Source organism: Empidonax traillii, unplaced genomic scaffold (assembly GCF_003031625.1).
Source record: "Empidonax traillii isolate 1590-97213 ecotype Southwest subspecies unplaced genomic scaffold, ASM303162v1 scaffold1065:size194133, whole genome shotgun sequence".
NCBI classification, from domain to species: domain Eukaryota; kingdom Metazoa; phylum Chordata; class Aves; order Passeriformes; family Tyrannidae; genus Empidonax; species Empidonax traillii.
The window spans coordinates 101,430-120,341 of NW_020956258.1; the positions used below are offsets into that span (position 1 = coordinate 101,430).

Here is an 18,912-nt window from a genome sequence, read left to right on the forward strand (position 1 = left end):
ACTGCATTTCTTAGTTATATTTCATAGGTCCCTTAGATGTAATTATTTGCATTTGTGAACTCATATTTCACATATTTTCTGACCGATCAGCTATGTAAATGTAGTCCTTATTTCACATAATGTTTCATATTAGTCATGCCTTGACCTTGAGGTCTGTTTTAGACAGAAATGGGAATTGATTCTCCCATGCTTGCATTTATTCCTACGTAACATCACATTTGCTTTAACCAGCCTCACCTTTTTGTTAGAGTGGCCTGTGATGCAAATGCACCTTTGCTCCTAATTTGTAGAAGGCATGGAGACAGCTGCAGCAGTTGGTTAAACTCCTGAGACTGAAAGAAAGCACATCATGACATCATACTAGAAAGTTCAAAGCCTGTTTTAGTTTTCTTCCATTCCACAAAAAAAAAAAAAAGGGTTGTGTTTGTTGTTTTCCAGTAACATCTTGAATAAACTTTTTTTTAATCTTCTATTCATTACTTTTCAGACTTTTCTTTAAATTAAAAGATCCTTTCTTTTCAAAAATAATAAAGGGATTTTCATTTGATTTGTTCTAAATGCCTTTCTCTCACATTATCACAGCAAGAACCAACCTCTAAAACTTTCTATGAGTACAAGTGTGTTAGATTGATTACAAGTATTCCTACTTACAAGTGTATATGCAAGCATTTCCAGTACAAAGTTGATAAACTACTTTATGATAGTATAGTGTTTTACTGGAATGACTGGTGCACCAAATATTCCTTGGCACTATTATTTTTCCCTCTCCCTGTCAGTGAAACCTGGTTAGACCATTAGGTCTGATTGTAATCATGCCATTGGTAAAGTAGTTGAGTTGAGCATGTCTTCTTATCTAGTGGTTTTGAAAGCTGTTTCTTATCCTCGTCTTTCCTGTTCTTCCCATTTTAGAGTTGAAGAGCCATCTTAAACCAAAATATGTTGCTGTACATGTTTACCTCTCTTCATTCAGGACTGATTGTTTCCATTCATGTCAAGATGTACCCAAATATAGCAGGAGTTTATTTTTAATTCAATACTAAGATAATGTGTACAATATCTCATATAGCTCTACAATATAATCTGTGGAATACCTTGCTCTCATAATTGTGGTTATTTACAGAAACAGAAGAGCTAATAAAATGTACAGCATTATATTTTATTTATGTAGTTAACCATCCCTAATGATCTGAACTAATACTTCCTATTTGTGTGGTTTTTTTTTTTTATAATTTTAAATTCTACCCTAGACATGTTCAGACCATGTGTTTGTTTATACATTTAGTGCTTTGTATTTTATTTGATTATTTTTTATTCCTTCTTATTTAAATAGTAGCAACAACACGTTGGGCATTTTTCTTTTCTAAATTAGCAATTACTTTAAGAATTTGTCAATAATAATAGTAAGCAAATGAGTTTCAGAGGTGACAGAAAAAAATCCTTTTTTTAATTATAATGGATTCAAGACTCTGCATGTGTAAGGGAAGTATGATCATGGAATCATAGAATACCCTGGGTTGGAAGGGACCTTAAAGATCATCTATTTCCAACCCCCCTTCCATGGACAGGGGCACCTTTCATTAGACCAGGTTTTTCAGAGCTCCATTCAACCTGTCCTTGAACACTTCTGGGGATGGGGCATCCACAGTTCTCTGGGCAACCTCTTCCAGTGTCTTCTACCCTCACAGTACAGAATTTTTCCCTCATATTTAATCTGAACCTACTGTCTTTCAGTTTGAATCCATTCCCCTTGTCCTATTACTACATGATGAGACAGTAGCCAGCAATTTTATAATTAATTTGAATTTTTTCATCAAGGTGTCTAACAATGTTTGCTCTTCAAAGGCATTCTTTTATCACTTTTGAGTAGCTACTTTTAGTTTGCATTTCTTTGACAAATTAGATGAAAACATGTAGTTACATTGTCTATAAAGATATATATTTTTTATTGATTTTTAAAGGGATTTGTGCTAAGGATTATTTTAGGGTTGTTTTCGGTTTTGGAGATACTAAACTAACTGCTGCTTGTTTGATGTATTTAGTAATCAAAAGTTTTTACTGCTCTTAAGTAAATTGCTTTTTATTATGTAGATATGGTTTGTTATGTGTTCTATTGCAAAAGAATAGATGTATATTACCAGATGAAATTAGCCCGTCCTTTTTTCTTAATGTGACACTTTATTTCCACAGCACAAATGAAACATATCAACCTGTCCTTTTCAGCTTGTGGCTTTCTGGGAATTTACCACTTGGGGGCAGCAGCTGCTTTTTACAGGCATGGTAAGAAGTTACTAACAGGTGTGAAAGCTTTTGCGGGAGCTTCTGCGGGATCTCTGACTGCAGCTGTCTTGTTAGCAGTGCCAGAAAATATAGAGGTAAATCAGTAAACTCGTAGGTATAGGCCATAATAATTTTCAAAGGACATTTTTTTAATATAATCATCTTCAATTAAGTTTATTAAAATATTATGTTTCTTGTTTTTATTCTTCTTACTATTTGCTAGCAACAGACTCTTGTGTGTTGTTTTCATTAACCACATCTATGACTTGTGGGCAAAACTGTTTATGACAAAAATACATAAAAGCTACATAAATAGAAATCTGATGTGTGTGAATGTTGAGTTGTAGGCAACCAAAATGTATATGTACTTAAGGGTGATACATTACAAAGTGAATCATTGTTTTCTTGGCTAGAGATAGGCTTTGTTAAGCAAGTGCATAGCACCATCCTTTCATCCTTCTGTGAAAGGACATGAAAATGGTAGATGAAAATGGTAGATGGAATGTATCTTCATAAACACTACACACCTGCTCAATTTTTTTCCTTGCTGCCTGTGCTCCATTAGACAGCATAAGAAGTGCCCTGTGTGTCTTCTTTAGACTCAGTACAGCCCATGCCTTATCAGCAGTAGCCCCCACTGTGTGCCTGGGAGGATTAACCCTCACAGCGTTCTGTTCTGACATGCTGCATACAAGTGTCTGGGTTGTTTTTCCTCCAGAGATACCACTCCTTTCTCACAATGCATTTGGTGTCATGTAGAGACGCCAGTTTTATTTAATGACTGCACTGTTACAGGTTCTGTGGGAGAGCATAACTTTTTTTTTTCTTTTTTTTAATTTTTCCCCAGAGGTTAAAGCTGCTTTGCCCTTCTGAAGTGCTTGTAGTGACTTTGCATTAATATATGTAGAGGACCAAGTATTGCCAAAATGTTTTTAATGTCTTATTGTGGGCAAAAACAGGCTGTAAGATTTTTGCTCTAAGTACACTTATATTTCAGTTCTGTGAGTGTTGGGTAACTTTCTCCAGGCCTTGCTTATTTCACTGCATTTGATTCCAATAACAGTCCCAGCCAAATCACACTTGGCCACTATCTTTTTGTTAGTTTGTATGTTGGTTGTTTCTGCTGGGATATGAATTCATTAACTGTACTTCTGTTGCTTTCATCAGTAGGTTCTTCCCTGGCTTCTTTCCCCTCACCTGACTCCCCCAGGTGCATTCTTTATGTGATTTTGATATTAGGCAAGTTATACTGGTGTGAGAAGAACCTTGCTTGTATCCTGTTCAGGTGTTACTCCCTTTCTGTCATCTCTGACTGGTGGTTCAGCTCCAAGTTTGCCTGGTGTAATGTGTACCTCTGACTTTAATTTCCTCTGTGGTGAGCACAGCAGCCCTTTGTTAGCCCAAGGAAATTTTTCTGCTTATTGTAGGCTCTGGGTATGAGCACTTGTTCTCAGCCTGGTCCAACTTACAAAGATGTTTCTAACTAAAAATATTTGAACAGTTTTAGCTTTTGTTTGTGGAAATTAAGGCTATATTATATTGAATCTGATGGATTTTTCCTTTGAAAATTTGTCATTTTATTGCAAACTGAAGAATGTTTCATTAACTTTTTACTCCTTTTCATTTTTTTATGTACATTTTAGTTATTCTGTTATATTGTTTAAATGGAAAATTGAGAGATATTTTATCAAGGAGAATAATTCTTTCTAATTCTCATGGAATTTAAGTAAAAGCAGTGTTGTGTACTGAATAGAATTAACTTTTCATATCAGGATAATTATATTATTATCTTTACTACATTTCTAGCTTGAAATATTCAATATCCACAGATACAGCTCTTAATCAGTTAATTATTTTTTCTGGGTTTTTCCCCTCTCCCCAGAGATGGCAATGTTAGACAAGCCATAATTAGGACTTTCTGCATCTCCTAGTCTCAAAGCTCTAATGCAACCTGTCCTTATCCTGAAGTGAATATAACATTGAGGATTTTTTTTTAACTGTTGCTGTTTTAGTAAGACAGTTTGCAAATTGTTTTTCTGTCATATCTTGGATTTTTTTCATTGCTGAAAAGGAATGGGACTTTGGAATTCTAGGGAGGCATATATAGTTATAGATAAATACCTGTTTATTTAAAAAGTACCTTGATCACATTTGATATCAAGTTTGCTTAACTTGATACAATTTCTAAACATGTCCTCAGTCACTATTTAAATTTTAGATGTATTGTTTAAAGCTTTTAGCAATAAAATTCTAAACCAGTTCATAGTTGTAAGAAGTTGTTCCTTTGGGGAACAGGAATTGAGAGCCTAGGTATGGTCTATTCCTAGCATTTGTAATATGGAATGTAGTTTTCTGTCATTTAACTAGGTTTGGGTTTATCCAGCTCCCTGTTACTCTTAGCTCCCCATGTCTTTATTAAAGCTTCTTAGATATAAAGATGGTAGTTCTGAGGTACTCCTTTGTAGGGTTTTGTGGGTTTCTTCTCTGTTTAGAGAGAGAGGTGTCTGAATATGCCTCTTTCCAGCAGATTGACTACAGAAGAAGCCTAACTGTGTAATGTAAAATAAATTCAAGACTAATAACTAATTTTATATATTTTAATTGGCTTGGAGCTCACAAAGGCAAGTACCTCATGGGCTAAAGGTGCAAATCTAACCTATGTGAAATTAATTAGCACAAATATTTATGGTGACTATTTTTTTAAGAGGTATGAACCTCATAGTGAACTTTTTTAATATATTTATTCAAATGCCATGTAAAAGAAAGTGGATGCAAGAGTTACATTCACTTCTCTTTTTTTTCTTGCTTTTCTTCAGTCACTCATTAATTTATCTTGTTACTAGCAACATATTTGTTCTTCATACAGGAAGCTAGTAATCCAGAAAATCCAAACTGTCTTTTTTCCGTGTGGTTATATGGGTGAATATGGCTGTAATATGTTTACAGGGTACCAATTTCAGAAGCCTGCATAAGACTGAATTTATTTTTTTCCCCAGTCCTTAAAATCATTAGGGAAGTCTGCATGAAAGGGTAAAAAAAAAGGATTGCAAATACTGAATACTGAGTCTTAAGCACTCAGGATCATAATTCATTGTTTTAGCATGTTATGATTAAAAAATAAATTTATACCAATTCCACTGCTCTCCTTTGGGAGTTCTTACAGATCACACTTCAAGCTATTTTTCTGCAGCCACTAATGATGGGCATTTCAACTTGTGTAGAAGAGGTTCCCTGTGCAGGACTGATATCTGATGTCTTTTCTTCCTGTGTCATCCATCATATTATTCTGTTCATTAAATACTTCCATAGTATTATATTCATTAAATATGTATACTTGTTAGTAGCTTGTTTTTTGCATTAGTGAGAAGAAATTGTAGTAATTTTAGGGTTTTTAATGCTTATAAGCATCTTAAGGTAATTGTGTCTGGTTTTAGTACTGAACGTCTTTAAAATAAAAGGTGACTTTATAATTGAATTATAAATTATTGTTTTTGTAAGGGCATGGTTTAGGCAGCTGATTATTTATCAGTGGTAGTGTGTAGAAAAATAACCTTTAACTTTCCTTGATTGTTAAAGTGGTATACTTGTGAAAGTTTATAATTTTTTTAAATTAGGGTTTTTTTTCTTACAAATTAGTCCTTATGAAAGTCTCAATATTTTGTTATTCATATCTTGTTACAAACCAAGCACATATGAAAACGTATTTCAGTTGGATCTTATAGCTCTCTCTTGATTAAAGCTTTAACCTCTAGAATGTTTTAGATACTACACTCGAATATGCTTCCCATCACTGAAACATCCTTAATGGTTAATGTTTTTCATTTCCAGCAATGTAAGCACTTTGCCTATGGATTTGCAGAGGAAGTCAGAAAATTGAACTTCGGTGCTGTAACGCCTGGTTATGATTTTATGAAAACACTTAGGTACCTATCTTAATGCTTCTGTAAGATCACTTTTGTGTTGGGCTCTCCAAATGCAAATGAGGAGTGTACATATTTCTTCTATACTGTGGGGTGCTCAACACTCTTTCATTCACCACTAATGTATTTGCAACATTTTTATATAATGATGATGAGTAATGTTGAGCATTTTCTTTCCTCTAGGGAGGGCATAGAGTCTATTCTTCCTTCTAATGTTCATGAGATAGCTGAGAACCGGCTCTATGTGTCAGTCACTAACTCAAAAAGTGGAGAAAATCACTTGGTTTCAAATTTTTCCTCCAGGGAGGACCTCATTAAGGTAATGAAGTTGAATATTACTGCATTAAATAAAAATGCTTGAGCTTCTTCAAGACTTAAGAGTATGTTATTAGCTGTGCAGTAAATCACTGTTTTACTCAAATAACTACATATACTATCAGCGATTCTACAACTGTAACATAAACAACGGAAGCATGATTTGATCCTACAGTTTCACAAATTTTGCTAAAATTCATTTTGTGCTTGTGTGTGTTTCCTTAATCTGTTATTACTAAGGTATATTCTACCTTGTGGAAAAAATGTTTTTAAAAAGTAACAGTGTAACTCATTGTTGCAGTATATGAGAATAAAAAAATATTGAAATTTTATAATAATTTTTGCATCTCTTACTTCACTGATATTATCTATATTAAGTTTCATCACAAAAGAAAGTAAAAGAAGTTTAAAAAAAAACTCAACACTTCCTATAGGTATTTGTGGGGAATAGATATCATGTAATGTTAAGTCCTATATATCAGTTGTATTTTATCTGGTACTGGAAAATACATCTTTTGCTGCCCTTCTCTTCATCTGAATGTCACTTTTTAAATTTGGATCAGGATTATATACATAAGCTGATATGAAATTGTAGGAGGAAGTCAGATGCATTTAAAGCATGTTCTTTCTAGTAATTGATTTTATCTTAGTGGAGGATATCATAAGATATAGCAGAATAAAGAAGGAAAAAGAATAAGAAGGAATTCCCTTTTCTATCCTTGTGGATCCTTAGAGCAAATAAGAGTTTCTTTACAGTTATCACTTAAAAAAAATCACACTTGTTTACAAAATCTCAAACTATACGTTGGGAGTTTGCCTTTAAAGTATCATTTTAAAAAATCTTGATCCTATTATGTTAGTTCTCATAATTCTTAGGACTTCATCATGCAAAGATAATTATGCAAAAAGTTTATCTCTAATTATGCACTGTTATTTCTAGCTATAGAAGTAACTAGCAGTGACAAGCATGGAGATTATTATTCTGTAGGTATATGTGTTTTTGCAGTGAAAACTTCTAACCTGGAGAGAATTAGTAGCATCAGGATGACCTTGGAAATATGAACATATTATTACTATTTCAATAGTTCTCTCTTTGATTTAGCCATTTCTGTTCTTTTGTTCTCTATGGTAGCATTAGAATGGATTGGAATAATAGTAATAAAATTACAAATAATTGCGCTTTGGAATACATTCATATTGTCTAATTTTTCAGTGCAGGTCATAATACATGTTTTTGTGCATACCTTCACCTCTGCGTGTGTCATATGTACAGCTGTCTGAGTGCTGGTGGCTGCCGCAGTAGCGTGGAGGGAAGAGCTTGTTTGGTTATTTGATTGTATGAGGCCTAGACATGACCTGCTACATCCAAGGCTGGATAAAGATACTGCTGAGCAAACTGTTTTACAAACAGTAAAACTTCCGTACCCTCTGTCAGAAATCTTTCAACTTCCATAGACATTTGGTTTCAATGCTTAACAAGCCTTATGGTTTCCAAAGCTTTTCATAATGGCTGAACTGAATAGATGTTGTTACATTTTTAAGCTTTTATCTTTTTTACTGTTCCCAGTGGACATGGAAAGTCAATTAATAATCTCCCACATTTGAAATAGTCTTTGCATATGTGAAGACAGTCATTGTATCAGCATGCCTAGACTTGCAGTTCCTAAATTGGAGGTGACAGGGAAGAGATTTGTGTGTTTGTGGGGGAGCAGGACGCAGAAGACTGTTGTATTTAGTTTGGAAAGGTGGGAGCAGTGTATTGAAGTCCACAGTAGTCTGTTAGTGGTAGAGAAATACTTTAGAAGTGACTTTAGAAGGAAAAACAACTGCCTTTCTTCAGTCCTTTTGAAAAAAATTCAGGTTTTGCAGAGGTCACCTCGTTTTGATTCTTTTCTTTCACTAAACATTTTTCCCTTTAAAAGGGACAGAGTTACTGAGGTGGAGTTGAAGGAGAGAGGAGAAAGGAAGTTGGGCAGGGGAAGATGCTGATGTTGGGAACTTGGGAGTCCTGTGTTATGCTTTTGTGAGGGAAAGGAAAGAGAAATAGCTGCATTTTTCCTAAGGAAACTAAAAAGCCTTTTTATCTGAGCTCAGACAAAGCTCTGGTGCTCTACATCAATGGGAAGAGAAATAGGCAAGAGAATAGTTCTCAAAGTTGAAGACTTTGTATACATATATGGTCTTAATTAAAATATTTAAGGGAGCAGAGGTGCTTAAAATTGAAAGTAGCTTTTTTTTTTTTTTGTAAAAGTAAGTGTAATTCCACTCAAAAAAACTCAGGCATTTTGTTCCACAGTATGCATGGATTGTGGATTTTTCTTCATCTGATCATTCATGTAGTATATACACCAGTTTGGGACCCACTTCTGTTCCCCAAATTGTTTTTTTCATGCCGCCACACAAGCACATGGATTCATCCTCTTTAGCCCTATGAAAAATTCTGACATATTGCAATTTGTCCATGCATTTACCCCTTCTCTTTGAAATGCTGGGTACTGGTTACTTATATATATGTGAGTGGATACATAGGTATAGAGAAACACACATTCTCTCACAGGTATTACTATGAATGGATAGAAAGATATGTGTGTGTATAAATCTGTACATGACAGAACAGTGTCCTGGTCTAAAATAACCCAAAAAACTGAGAGCTGCTGTAAATAGCAATGGAGGTTTACAGTAGGGGAAATAATAATTTGTTAAGTATTGAATTATTAAATGCAAAGTACTGATACTGATAAAGATATACATGTGTGAAGTTTTGGTACATTTGTAATATTTTTGAAAGTTTGAAAATCTGATTTATTAGAAGAGTAAACACTATATTAATATGGCAATAGAGTCACTGGGTTAGTTTCTTCTTTGACAATATATTGCTTTTTTTTCAGCATATACATATTTAGTTTCTCACAAACTGTAGACTTACTTTGTGCAAAACTAAGCTCACACTCTTTGGAATCACATAAATCAAGGAGTTAATTTTTTAATATTTTGTTTTGAGAGTTGTCACTGTCAAGTCATAAAAAAAGCCAATCCTACTGAATAATTTTTATCACATTTTGACATACCACAACAAGAAGACATTTTGAGGTGACAGTGGGTTTATGTTAAACTAATATATTGAGTGGTTACTGCTGTATTATTCAATATAGATAAATAGGTATGAAAATATGTGTTCATTTAAAATTGATGCCTTTCTTTAATTTTTTTTTTCTCTATCCTTTCTGCTTTTTTCTCTCTAGGTCCTGCTAGCAAGTAGCTTTATACCAGTATATGCAGGAATTAAGGCAGTGGAATATAAAGGAGAGGTAATTTTTCATTGACTACCAACTTTCTTTTTATGTGTTCTTCATTTATGATGTAACTATTTGATCTTAAGGGAAAACAACTGCAGTACTGTATTTTATAAGACAGTTATTGTTTCTGTTGATGTTTCAGATTAACACTAGGAAAGTTAATATGAGTTTGCTCATGTGTTGTTTCAGAAATTGTGGGTACTGAGACTGAAATGATCTCTGTAGTGTGAAGCTGTTTCTAAAGATAGTGTCTGACACTTACCGTGAGAAGCAGCTTGTTTTGCTAAAGATTCTTCTCGCCACAAGCTGTGTTATCAACTTTAAAATGGTTTATTTTGCAGTTTAGAGGAGCAACAATCTTCTTTCTGGTTGTTGGAAGGAAAGATAGGAGAAGTTCTTGGCAAGTGGGATGTTGCTGGAGTACATGTGTTTTCATGCATGTTGTTCTCATGTTCTGTATAGAATTATATGCTTACCAGGTACCTTCAAATTCTTTGGAAAAACATTTAAAGAATAAACTTTTTTTTCCCCTAGAGTACACAGCTAGGAAATTTTCAGGAGTGTACACTATTATAAGAAAACCTTTTCACAGTTGTCTTAACTCAATTTAACTTCAAGAATGTTTTTGTCTTTCTTACAGAAATATATTAACACTCTAAAAATAATTTTAGAGGCATGAAATTAGCTATTTCTTTCTGAGAAAAACTACGTGATACTTCTTCCTTTTTTTCCTTGTATTCATACAAATGATTCTTCTGAAATCTCCCTAATCCTCACAGCCACCCTGCCAAAAAGCTGCACAAAACCATATATATTTGCCCCTAGCTAATAGTTATTATGTCAGAAAGCTTTTCAGCTTGAGAATTATATATATGATTGTACATATCAGCTGAAATATTGGAAGGGTTTAAATCAGTATTGTTTGACTGCTTGAGTTAAATGGAGACTGCTTACAGCTTCCCAGGGTCTGGAATTTTTTGTTGGTTGGAGTCTGTTGCTTGTGCTGTTTCAAAGGGGATATATGGATTTTTAGGTTCATTCTGCTATTAGTTAAAGGGAAAAAAGTGTCATTGTTAAATTTTTTTGTGGTATTCTTTTAATTAAGAAATTGAAAAGTTGGCCTAGAGTTTTGTCCAAAACTTATTTAAACCCCATTTTATTGGAATAACAGTTCTATTATGATTGAATAGGTATTGTAATATTTACTGAAGCCTTTTTAGACTTTTTTTTTAACCCTATAATGTTTACTGCAACCTTTTTTCTATGGGACAGTTCTCATTGCTGCCTATGTTTATTTTTTGTATTCAAAAGGTAAATCAATGAAAGTTTCATGGAAACTGATTCTTCTCTTACTTGAAAGCTTCTTTTCATTCCCAAAGCTTCTTATTGCTCTGCTTTAGTGAGATGCAGAAAAGACAGTTTCTGGGAATGAGGTTGCTTTTATTTATTGTTATTTGTGGGAATGATTAGTTCTGCATGTCTGCACTGACTTTTCTCATATTCTGTAAAACAACACATTTGTGGATTAGGATTTTTTTTATTTTTTTTTTTTTTTTTTTTTTTTTTTTTTTTTTTTTTTTTTTTTTTTTTTTTTTTTTTTTTTTTTTTTTTTTTTTTTTTTTTTTTTTTTTTTTTTTTTTTTTTTTTTTTTTTTTTTTTTTTTTTTTTTTTTTTTTTTTTTTTTTTTTTTTTTTTTTTTTTTTTTTTTTTTTTTTTTTTTTTTTGAGAAAACTGTTGCCTGTAGATGCTTGTGACTTCTGTTATTTAGTGCTTTGAGCAAGGTGAGAGCAAAACCTTGGGGTCTCCCTTGTGGTACTATTTCCTTGGTTTGGAATGAGGATATGTGGGTGTGTAGTAAAGCCCAGAAGCAGAACCAGATACACAGCATGTAACATGTTCCAGGCATGGTAAGCACTAAGTTGATAAGATGGATTGGATATTGATTTGGCTCTGCACAGTCACCTATCATAAAGCATTGTATTTCAAGCTTCCTGAAAGCTTTACTGCAACAGACCAGAGTTCTGTCTGTCTGCGTTTACACTGGTTTCAGGAGGTAAATTCCTTAGGCCGTAGGTCCCTGGCAGCATGGAATTCAGATTACTGCCTGCTAGCTGCCTAAGTCTACTGGCCTTATCTGTGCTTTAAAACAGTTGATCTGGGTCTTCTCTGGGCTACATATATCACCTGCACACATATCACCAGGTCATCTGGGACTATTTTTGAAATGTATTTCACTACATTACCTGTACTGTGTTACTGCTACCATTATGCGTGGTATGTAAGCAAGTATGGTGCTAGCCAAACCTTGCTAGCCTGCCCATACTGCCTACAGGGACTGAACTCTAGGATTCAGTTTAGGGTTCATTGCATTTTAATTTTCTTTTTAGGAAGAATACTTTCTGGGGAGCATTTGGCTTCACATTGGGTTTAGTTAGTTTACCTGTAAGTGTGCATGCCTGCAGCCTATGCTCTTGGGATGGATAAGCTAAATTTCATGTTAGTGTGGACAAAACATTAGTCTCCTCATATTATATTTTCTTCTGATTTATGAGCCTAAGAATAAGCTGACAAAAAAAGAAGTGTAAGATAATATATGAGAATTTATTACCTGGGTTGGGTTTTTCAGATACTCTTGGACTAAGCTTCCAGTAACACCAGTGCAAACCTGATCTGTGTGAAATTATCTTTCTTTGACTTAGTTTGGTGTCCTTTGAGTCTCTGACAAGGTTTAATTTTTAAGACAGATGAAGATGATTTAATTGACTGTATCTGATGATGAGTTTGTAGTTTGTGTGACTATAGTTCTTATGGAACAGCTTTGTGAAAACTAAATTGGTAAATAGGTAGATTCTTTTAGGTCAAGCCCACATCCTCATTTTCATTGGCTGATTTGTTTTTCATCGCATGTTATTTCAAAACTTTCTTTGTCTTTACACTGTATTAGATATTAGTGACACTAATTTGGAAGTTACCAGGAATTTGTCTCATCAGCTAAGAAGCATCTCTCAAGAATTTAAGAAATTGAATTATTGAAGAAATTAAAAGAAACTGGGACATCACTTTTCTTTGTCTGCGGCAAATAAATGTTTAATAACTATGAAGAACAAGGGACTGTGGAGCTAAAGTATTTTTGACTGAAAAGCAGTTTCTCCCAAATGCTCAAAAGAAAATAAAACAACAAAATCTACAGAAAATAGTGCTAAATAACAATAATTGGGATGCCTTGGTAAATATTTTGGTTTTCAAATAAATACTGAAGTTAAATAAGAGGAGAGGGGAGAAAGAAATAATCAGAATTTTTAGAAGTGTGAAAACTTTTAAGTTGTAAAAGTGCTAAGCTAGACTTGTGAAAAACATTATTAATATCATCTGTTATGGTTCCTTTGACATGGCTTCCACTTTGACATGGTTCCTTTGACATGACAGGGCATCCACTGTACTTTTCACCATAAGAAATGCAACAAAAACCCACTTGGTACTACAAGGAACATGGCACATGAATCAATAATAAATTAATATTTATAAATACACAAAAAAAAGCTGTGGTGTTAGAAATGTTATGGTATATTGCAGCTCTACTCACAGCTATCACAGCAATGCTGTTATGGGAGTTTGAGAAATATGAAAGATAGCTGTCGTTCTGGAATTTTATTCATTTTTGCCTTCTTTTCTAAGACGAAACAATCTCAATTCTAAGCACTGAGAAATATGATGTTTGTGCAAAGTGAAGGAATTCAGTGGTGGATTGTGGGTGCTGACATCAGCTAATGTCAAGAGTCAAGCGCTAAAGCATACAATGAAGTCACAAGATGAAAAGGGCCATGGAAACTGTTGAATGTTAGTATTTGCAGCTTATATTTTAAAATCAGGAACATAAAATTCATCTGAGATAGCGAAGAAGAGGGTGGTGTGGGGGGGACAGTATGCAAATGTTCAAATGTCATAAAAAAACTTCCTAATCATATATTTTTTTGAGAGCTTTTTGTTGGTTTGTGGGGGTTTTTTAACTTTTGTGACTGTTTTCTCTCTCTGGGATGATAAAAGAAGTGCAGAATTACTAATTGAATTTCGATGTGTAAAGTTCAGTGAGATGCATCTGGTCATCAGACCTCATGTATGATTTTAGTGAATGCATCTAGCCAGCAGAGGGCTGTTGAGTTTCGGGTTATGCATGTAAGCATAGAAAGAAATATGAAGATATAAAATATATTAGCAAGAAGTTTCATAGTTGTCCTGCTTATATTGGAATGGAATTTGGCCATGGTCCTTCTAAAGATCAGATCTACGCTCCTAGATCTCATTCTTCACTATACCTAACTCTTGTCTGCTCCCTCCTGTGTCATAGTTGTTCAACTCCTTCCCACCTTTACCCTCCACTTTCCAGCTACTGCTGTCCTGTATAGTGTAAGTAGGAAGACGTGAGGCTCTGGAAAAAGAATCATAATATAGAAGAGGGGAGGAGTCATGTGGTTTCACTTGTGCAGTCAGTTTACCTGCACATACAGATTGTGCAGCTCCTAGTTTCAATCAGAATAATGTTCTAGAGGAGTATACGGTACTTAATTTGATTAATGTGTAATATTAACAATCTTATATTTTTATGTATGTGTTGAGAAACATTCTGTGTGGGGCATTTTATTATTAGATTAACCAACAAGCCCTATCAGTAGCTTGATAGATACACTAAACACAAATATGCACTTTATGTCAACTGGTCATTGATTCATAACTCTGTGCGTACATTGTCAGTTCCTTATTATTTATGCCACATATTTAATATTATCTATTGTATTCTTGGAAGGAAGCTTGTAAGCTTTCTTGAGAGTGGACTGGAGGAGGCAAGGTCAGGAAGGAAAAGGTATTCCATTGTGATCATACTGTACTAGAGTAACCTGGAAAATATTTCTGTTTCCCAACAGAAGTGGGTTGATGGTGGCCTTACCAATGGCCTTCCTATCTTGCCTGTTGGAAGAACTGTGACGATTTCTCCTTTCAGTGGTCGATTGGATATCTGTCCACAAGATAAAGGACGTGTGGATCTTTATGTTAAACTAGCAAAACAAGATATGATGGTGAGTTACTTGTTTATTAATTACCTTTAAAAGAATAAAAGGTACTTCTGCAGTAAAGTTTAGGTTTATATTTGTCTATTTTGTGTTATATGTCAACTTATGTAAAATTTTGGCATTTTCTGATTTGCAAATGGAGGTTAAACCTTTTCTTAGACACAAGGGAAGGAAAATGTACAATAAAGAAGGAAGTTTGAAAATCATTGATCTAGTAAAATTGAGCACATTATAACAGGCTGTTAAGTGTAAATAATATTAGGCTTGCTTTACATATCATCAGTCTATGGCTAGGTACAGTGTTTATAGGGAAAAAAACAAATTAAATACTTCAGTAAAGGAAAACTCCAGAACATTTCTTCATATTTATTGAACTCTATTGCTCCAACTGATTTTAAAATACAAGTTTAAGTTGTACATTTGAAATGGTATGCAGTGACTTGTCGCCACATTACTCAAGAGAGCATGTGAACACCTGTGACCACAACATTTTTGCAGAAGTCTTGTTAGAAGTTGTGAAACATTTCTGTATGTTGAGATTTAAGACTGGTTTTTATTGCCTATTTTTCATTGTTGATGTTTCTGCCTTTGCAGCCTTTACCTCATAAATTTTAACCAGTCTTACTGCTTTTGATATGATGAAAGAAAACATTGAATAATGATAGATCTAGTGGTCAACAATAGTCCATTAGAAAGAAACAATAAAGATTAACAACAATTGGCACTTTAAGTTTGTTTTTAGACAGTTTTTAATGTTTTCCTAATTTTAGTAAAATTAGTGTTATGTAATTTCATTACAAATTGGACCAGTTTCTGAATCTTTATAATGTTTCACAGAGGGATTTTAATCATGGTAGTACTTGGCAAAAGGTCATAAAGTAGGAGATTATTTATTTCATATATTTCAAAAATATACACAATTACTGTGTATTTCTTGGTCATATTTGTATCTAATATCTAGTGTATCTAGAGGAGGAAAAATGAGTTGGTGATTAGTTTAGAGTAGAAAATTGATTGCTGCTTGGGTCATGCATGTGCGGACTTGTGCAGAATCTCAGGAAACATTTTAAACTATTTGATTTGAAGCATCTCTAGCTCTTAAAACTGTAAGAATGATCACTAAGAATATTTTTTTTCCAGCAATATTGTTATCTGCATAAATTGAAGAGTTGTATATCTTCATTTACCCGTATTGGAATGTTAAAAATTTTCTGTCTCTTTGAATCGCCTGCATCCTCTAGGATGAATTTGAATAATTGAGTACTTTAAATAACAAAGATGATTTTGATATTGTTTTGCAAAATTGTGTATAATAAATTATGTGGCTAAAATATAAAGTTAATTATATAAATGAATTGTTCAGAACATTATTGAATTTAATTATATTTTTTATTCGGCTGTAATTTAATAAAGTCTGTATTCAGGAATAAAGCTCCAAAATATTTTTACATGATGGAGTGACCACTTAAATAGCTGAGTAGTCCTTAATTTGTTGGTAATAAAAGCTACGTTTATACTTATATGTAAACGTTGCCTGGGAACGTTCCCAAGGATGTGGTTGTTTGCACTAGTAAGTTGTCAAAATATTTCCTTGCACAAGTTTAGCTTGTGCCAGCTACCACTCTGCCAGACAGTTTTGGGAGTGTTTCCAGACTTAAAGTGTTTCAAAAACTTTGGGCAGTTTTACAGGCAGACAGTCTGTGTTGGATGCTGTGAGTTTAATAGTATGTATGTGTTGTTTGTGCCAGTTTGCCTTGGCGCTCAGCAGTGAACCTGGACGTGGTTAATTTCCTGGTGTAGACACAGCCATGCTGGTCTTTTGTTTTTGCATATGCAACATGAAACACATGACAGAACAGTCACGTCTAGATAAGTTGCTTTAATAAACTAATTTGTAGCTTCTTGCTCTGTTGCAGCTGTCAGTGGCCAACCTAGTAAGACTTAATCAAGCTTTGTTCCCACCAGACCAGGAGAAAATGGAATCATTGTACCAAAATGGCTTTGACGATGCTGTACGCTTCTTATTGAAAGAAAACTGGTTTGAATAGATGGCACATAAAAAAGTAGCAAGACATGATGGCTGTCAAAACACAGCTACAGGCTGCCTGGAGAATCTCAGGGATTGCTGCCCCGGTTGCTGCTTGTGAAAATAAAGATCCTAATGGATTTGAGTCTGCTTCTGCTGAGAAAGTATCAGTTGCACTCCAAAGAACTGTATAAACATGTCAGAATGAAAATGGTGCTTGCCTGGTGGATGTCTTGTTTTGAGGAGGTTCCACTTAAATTCATTCTGCTTCAGCTGGGGATTTGAGTGTGGGATTTGTAAAAAGCTTGTGTTGTCATAATAACAGAAATTTGGAAAAGTCTTTTTCAGTGTTGAGAGACAAATTGATGTAATATCATGAAAAATTACAATCTGTATTATTCACTTGTGCATATTAATTGGATGCTCTCAGTGTCACTAATCTAAAGCATTTCTTGCAGTGTTCTAAAGGACTTGAAGATTAAACACTAGCCACAAAAAATAAAACATTTGCACTCTTATTTTGTGTATTTTTTCACATTAAAATTTCTTAATTTTTCAGTGAATGTGTTCTTTTAAAATTTGAAACACTGAAATTTGTAGCAGAAGTGTGATATAAAAATAGCTTGTAAAGGGTGTAAGAAGTTGTCATATTTATTATATTTTCTTCCTCTGCCAAAATTGAATAAATATATTTTCTTGAATCTTTTGTCAAGAGTTCATTTATAAGTTTCATGGAATGCTATACTTCAAGTTCAAGATTTTCAGTCTTAATGTCTGAATGCTAAAATCCACAACCATTTATTTAAAAGCAAAGAGTACTGGTTTATCAGTGTGGAGTTTAAGTTGGTTTATGTAAAAATTTAAAAAAAAATTGGAGGTTGAATTAAGCATGTATGAAATTTTAGAATTCCTAAGAACAACTGAAAAACCTGTGGATAAGGAAAAAAAACCCCTTCCATAGCTGTTTGAAAGCCTCTTCAGCACGTAACCACCAGATTTATATTCATATGTAGATTGCATCAAATTAGCATTCATGAGCATGGCTTGAATTATTTTAGTACTGTTTTCGATAATGAAAGAAATTTTAAGAAAAGGAAAAGGCCAGTGTAAGGCCCCTCACTTTGATTTTAAAACAGGAACTCTTTCTGGATGCGTGAGATTCTGTGTACAGTGAAAACAGGATAACTTGTGTGATTTCCAGATCTGTAGGACAGCATTTTTGCATTTAAAGCTGAAATAAGTTACCTTTGATCTACCAAGGCACCTGTGCCTCGCTCACTTGCATTCTCGTTTATAGAGAGGATAACTTTCAGCATGAATAGCAATAGTAGATGATGCTATTAAAAATTTCTCTCCTTTCATGTTGATCTGCTACGGTCGAAGTCTGTGATGCAATGGTAATACCTGTTCAGGAATTCTGGTGGAATCTCGAAACAACTCTTTTTCACTGCAGGAAACACTGAGAAATACAACAAGATCAGAGCTTCTTAGACTTTGTTTCAGCAGTAGTTGTATTCTTCAGGGAGTGAATATTAGCCGTTTTGAGACAAAGTTCAGGGGGTTTTTACCACTTTGCAAGTTCTTCAGTTGTTATGGCTCTTTCCTAGCTAATTGTGCTGACTAATAACCAGAATTTTCTGTTAAAATATCATAAATCAGTTGTCCTGAAAAGGAATCCTTGCCACCTTGTTTACGTTTCTCACAAAAGCCTAAGGTATTAGGAAGTCCTTTTTAACAAGTCCTACATAAATGGAGTTGAAAATCAGTTAGTGATCTCTTTTGTCAAAATATACCTGTCGTGGTTTTGCCCAGTCGGTCAGCCCCTGGGACTGAGAATGGTTTTGTCTTGGTGAATTTCCAGACAAGAAGCCAATTAAAACTCTCAGTAACGCCTTTGCTAATTACATATTTAAGAAAACGGAAGAGAAGGGGATTGCGCAGTTGAAATTAAGAGCAGCAGCCATGTAGAGGTGGCAACAAGGCCCTAAGAGGGGCTAGGCCCCCTCCTCCCC

The 18,912-nt window shown here is 34.2% G+C and overlaps 1 protein-coding gene across 2 annotated transcripts in view; it reads left to right on the forward strand.

Moving 5' to 3' along the window:
• The window catches only part of PNPLA4 (patatin like phospholipase domain containing 4), a 21,010-nt gene extending 3,965 nt beyond the window's left edge, over nucleotides 1-17,045 (forward strand). The window contains exons 3-8 of one of the 2 annotated variants that reach the window (XM_027904560.1): nucleotides 2,188-2,372; nucleotides 6,106-6,200; nucleotides 6,381-6,516; nucleotides 9,755-9,820; nucleotides 14,728-14,880; nucleotides 16,791-17,045. In XM_027904560.1, the coding sequence (XP_027760361.1) occupies nucleotides 2,188-2,372; nucleotides 6,106-6,200; nucleotides 6,381-6,516; nucleotides 9,755-9,820; nucleotides 14,728-14,880; nucleotides 16,791-16,922 (767 nt within the window). In that variant the 3' untranslated portion in view covers nucleotides 16,923-17,045. The remainder of the gene's footprint in view (nucleotides 1-2,187; nucleotides 2,373-6,105; nucleotides 6,201-6,380; nucleotides 6,517-9,754; nucleotides 9,821-14,727; nucleotides 14,881-16,790) is intronic. The other variant, XM_027904561.1, reaches the window with a different exon arrangement.
• The last annotated feature ends 1,867 nt before the right edge of the window (nucleotides 17,046-18,912 follow it).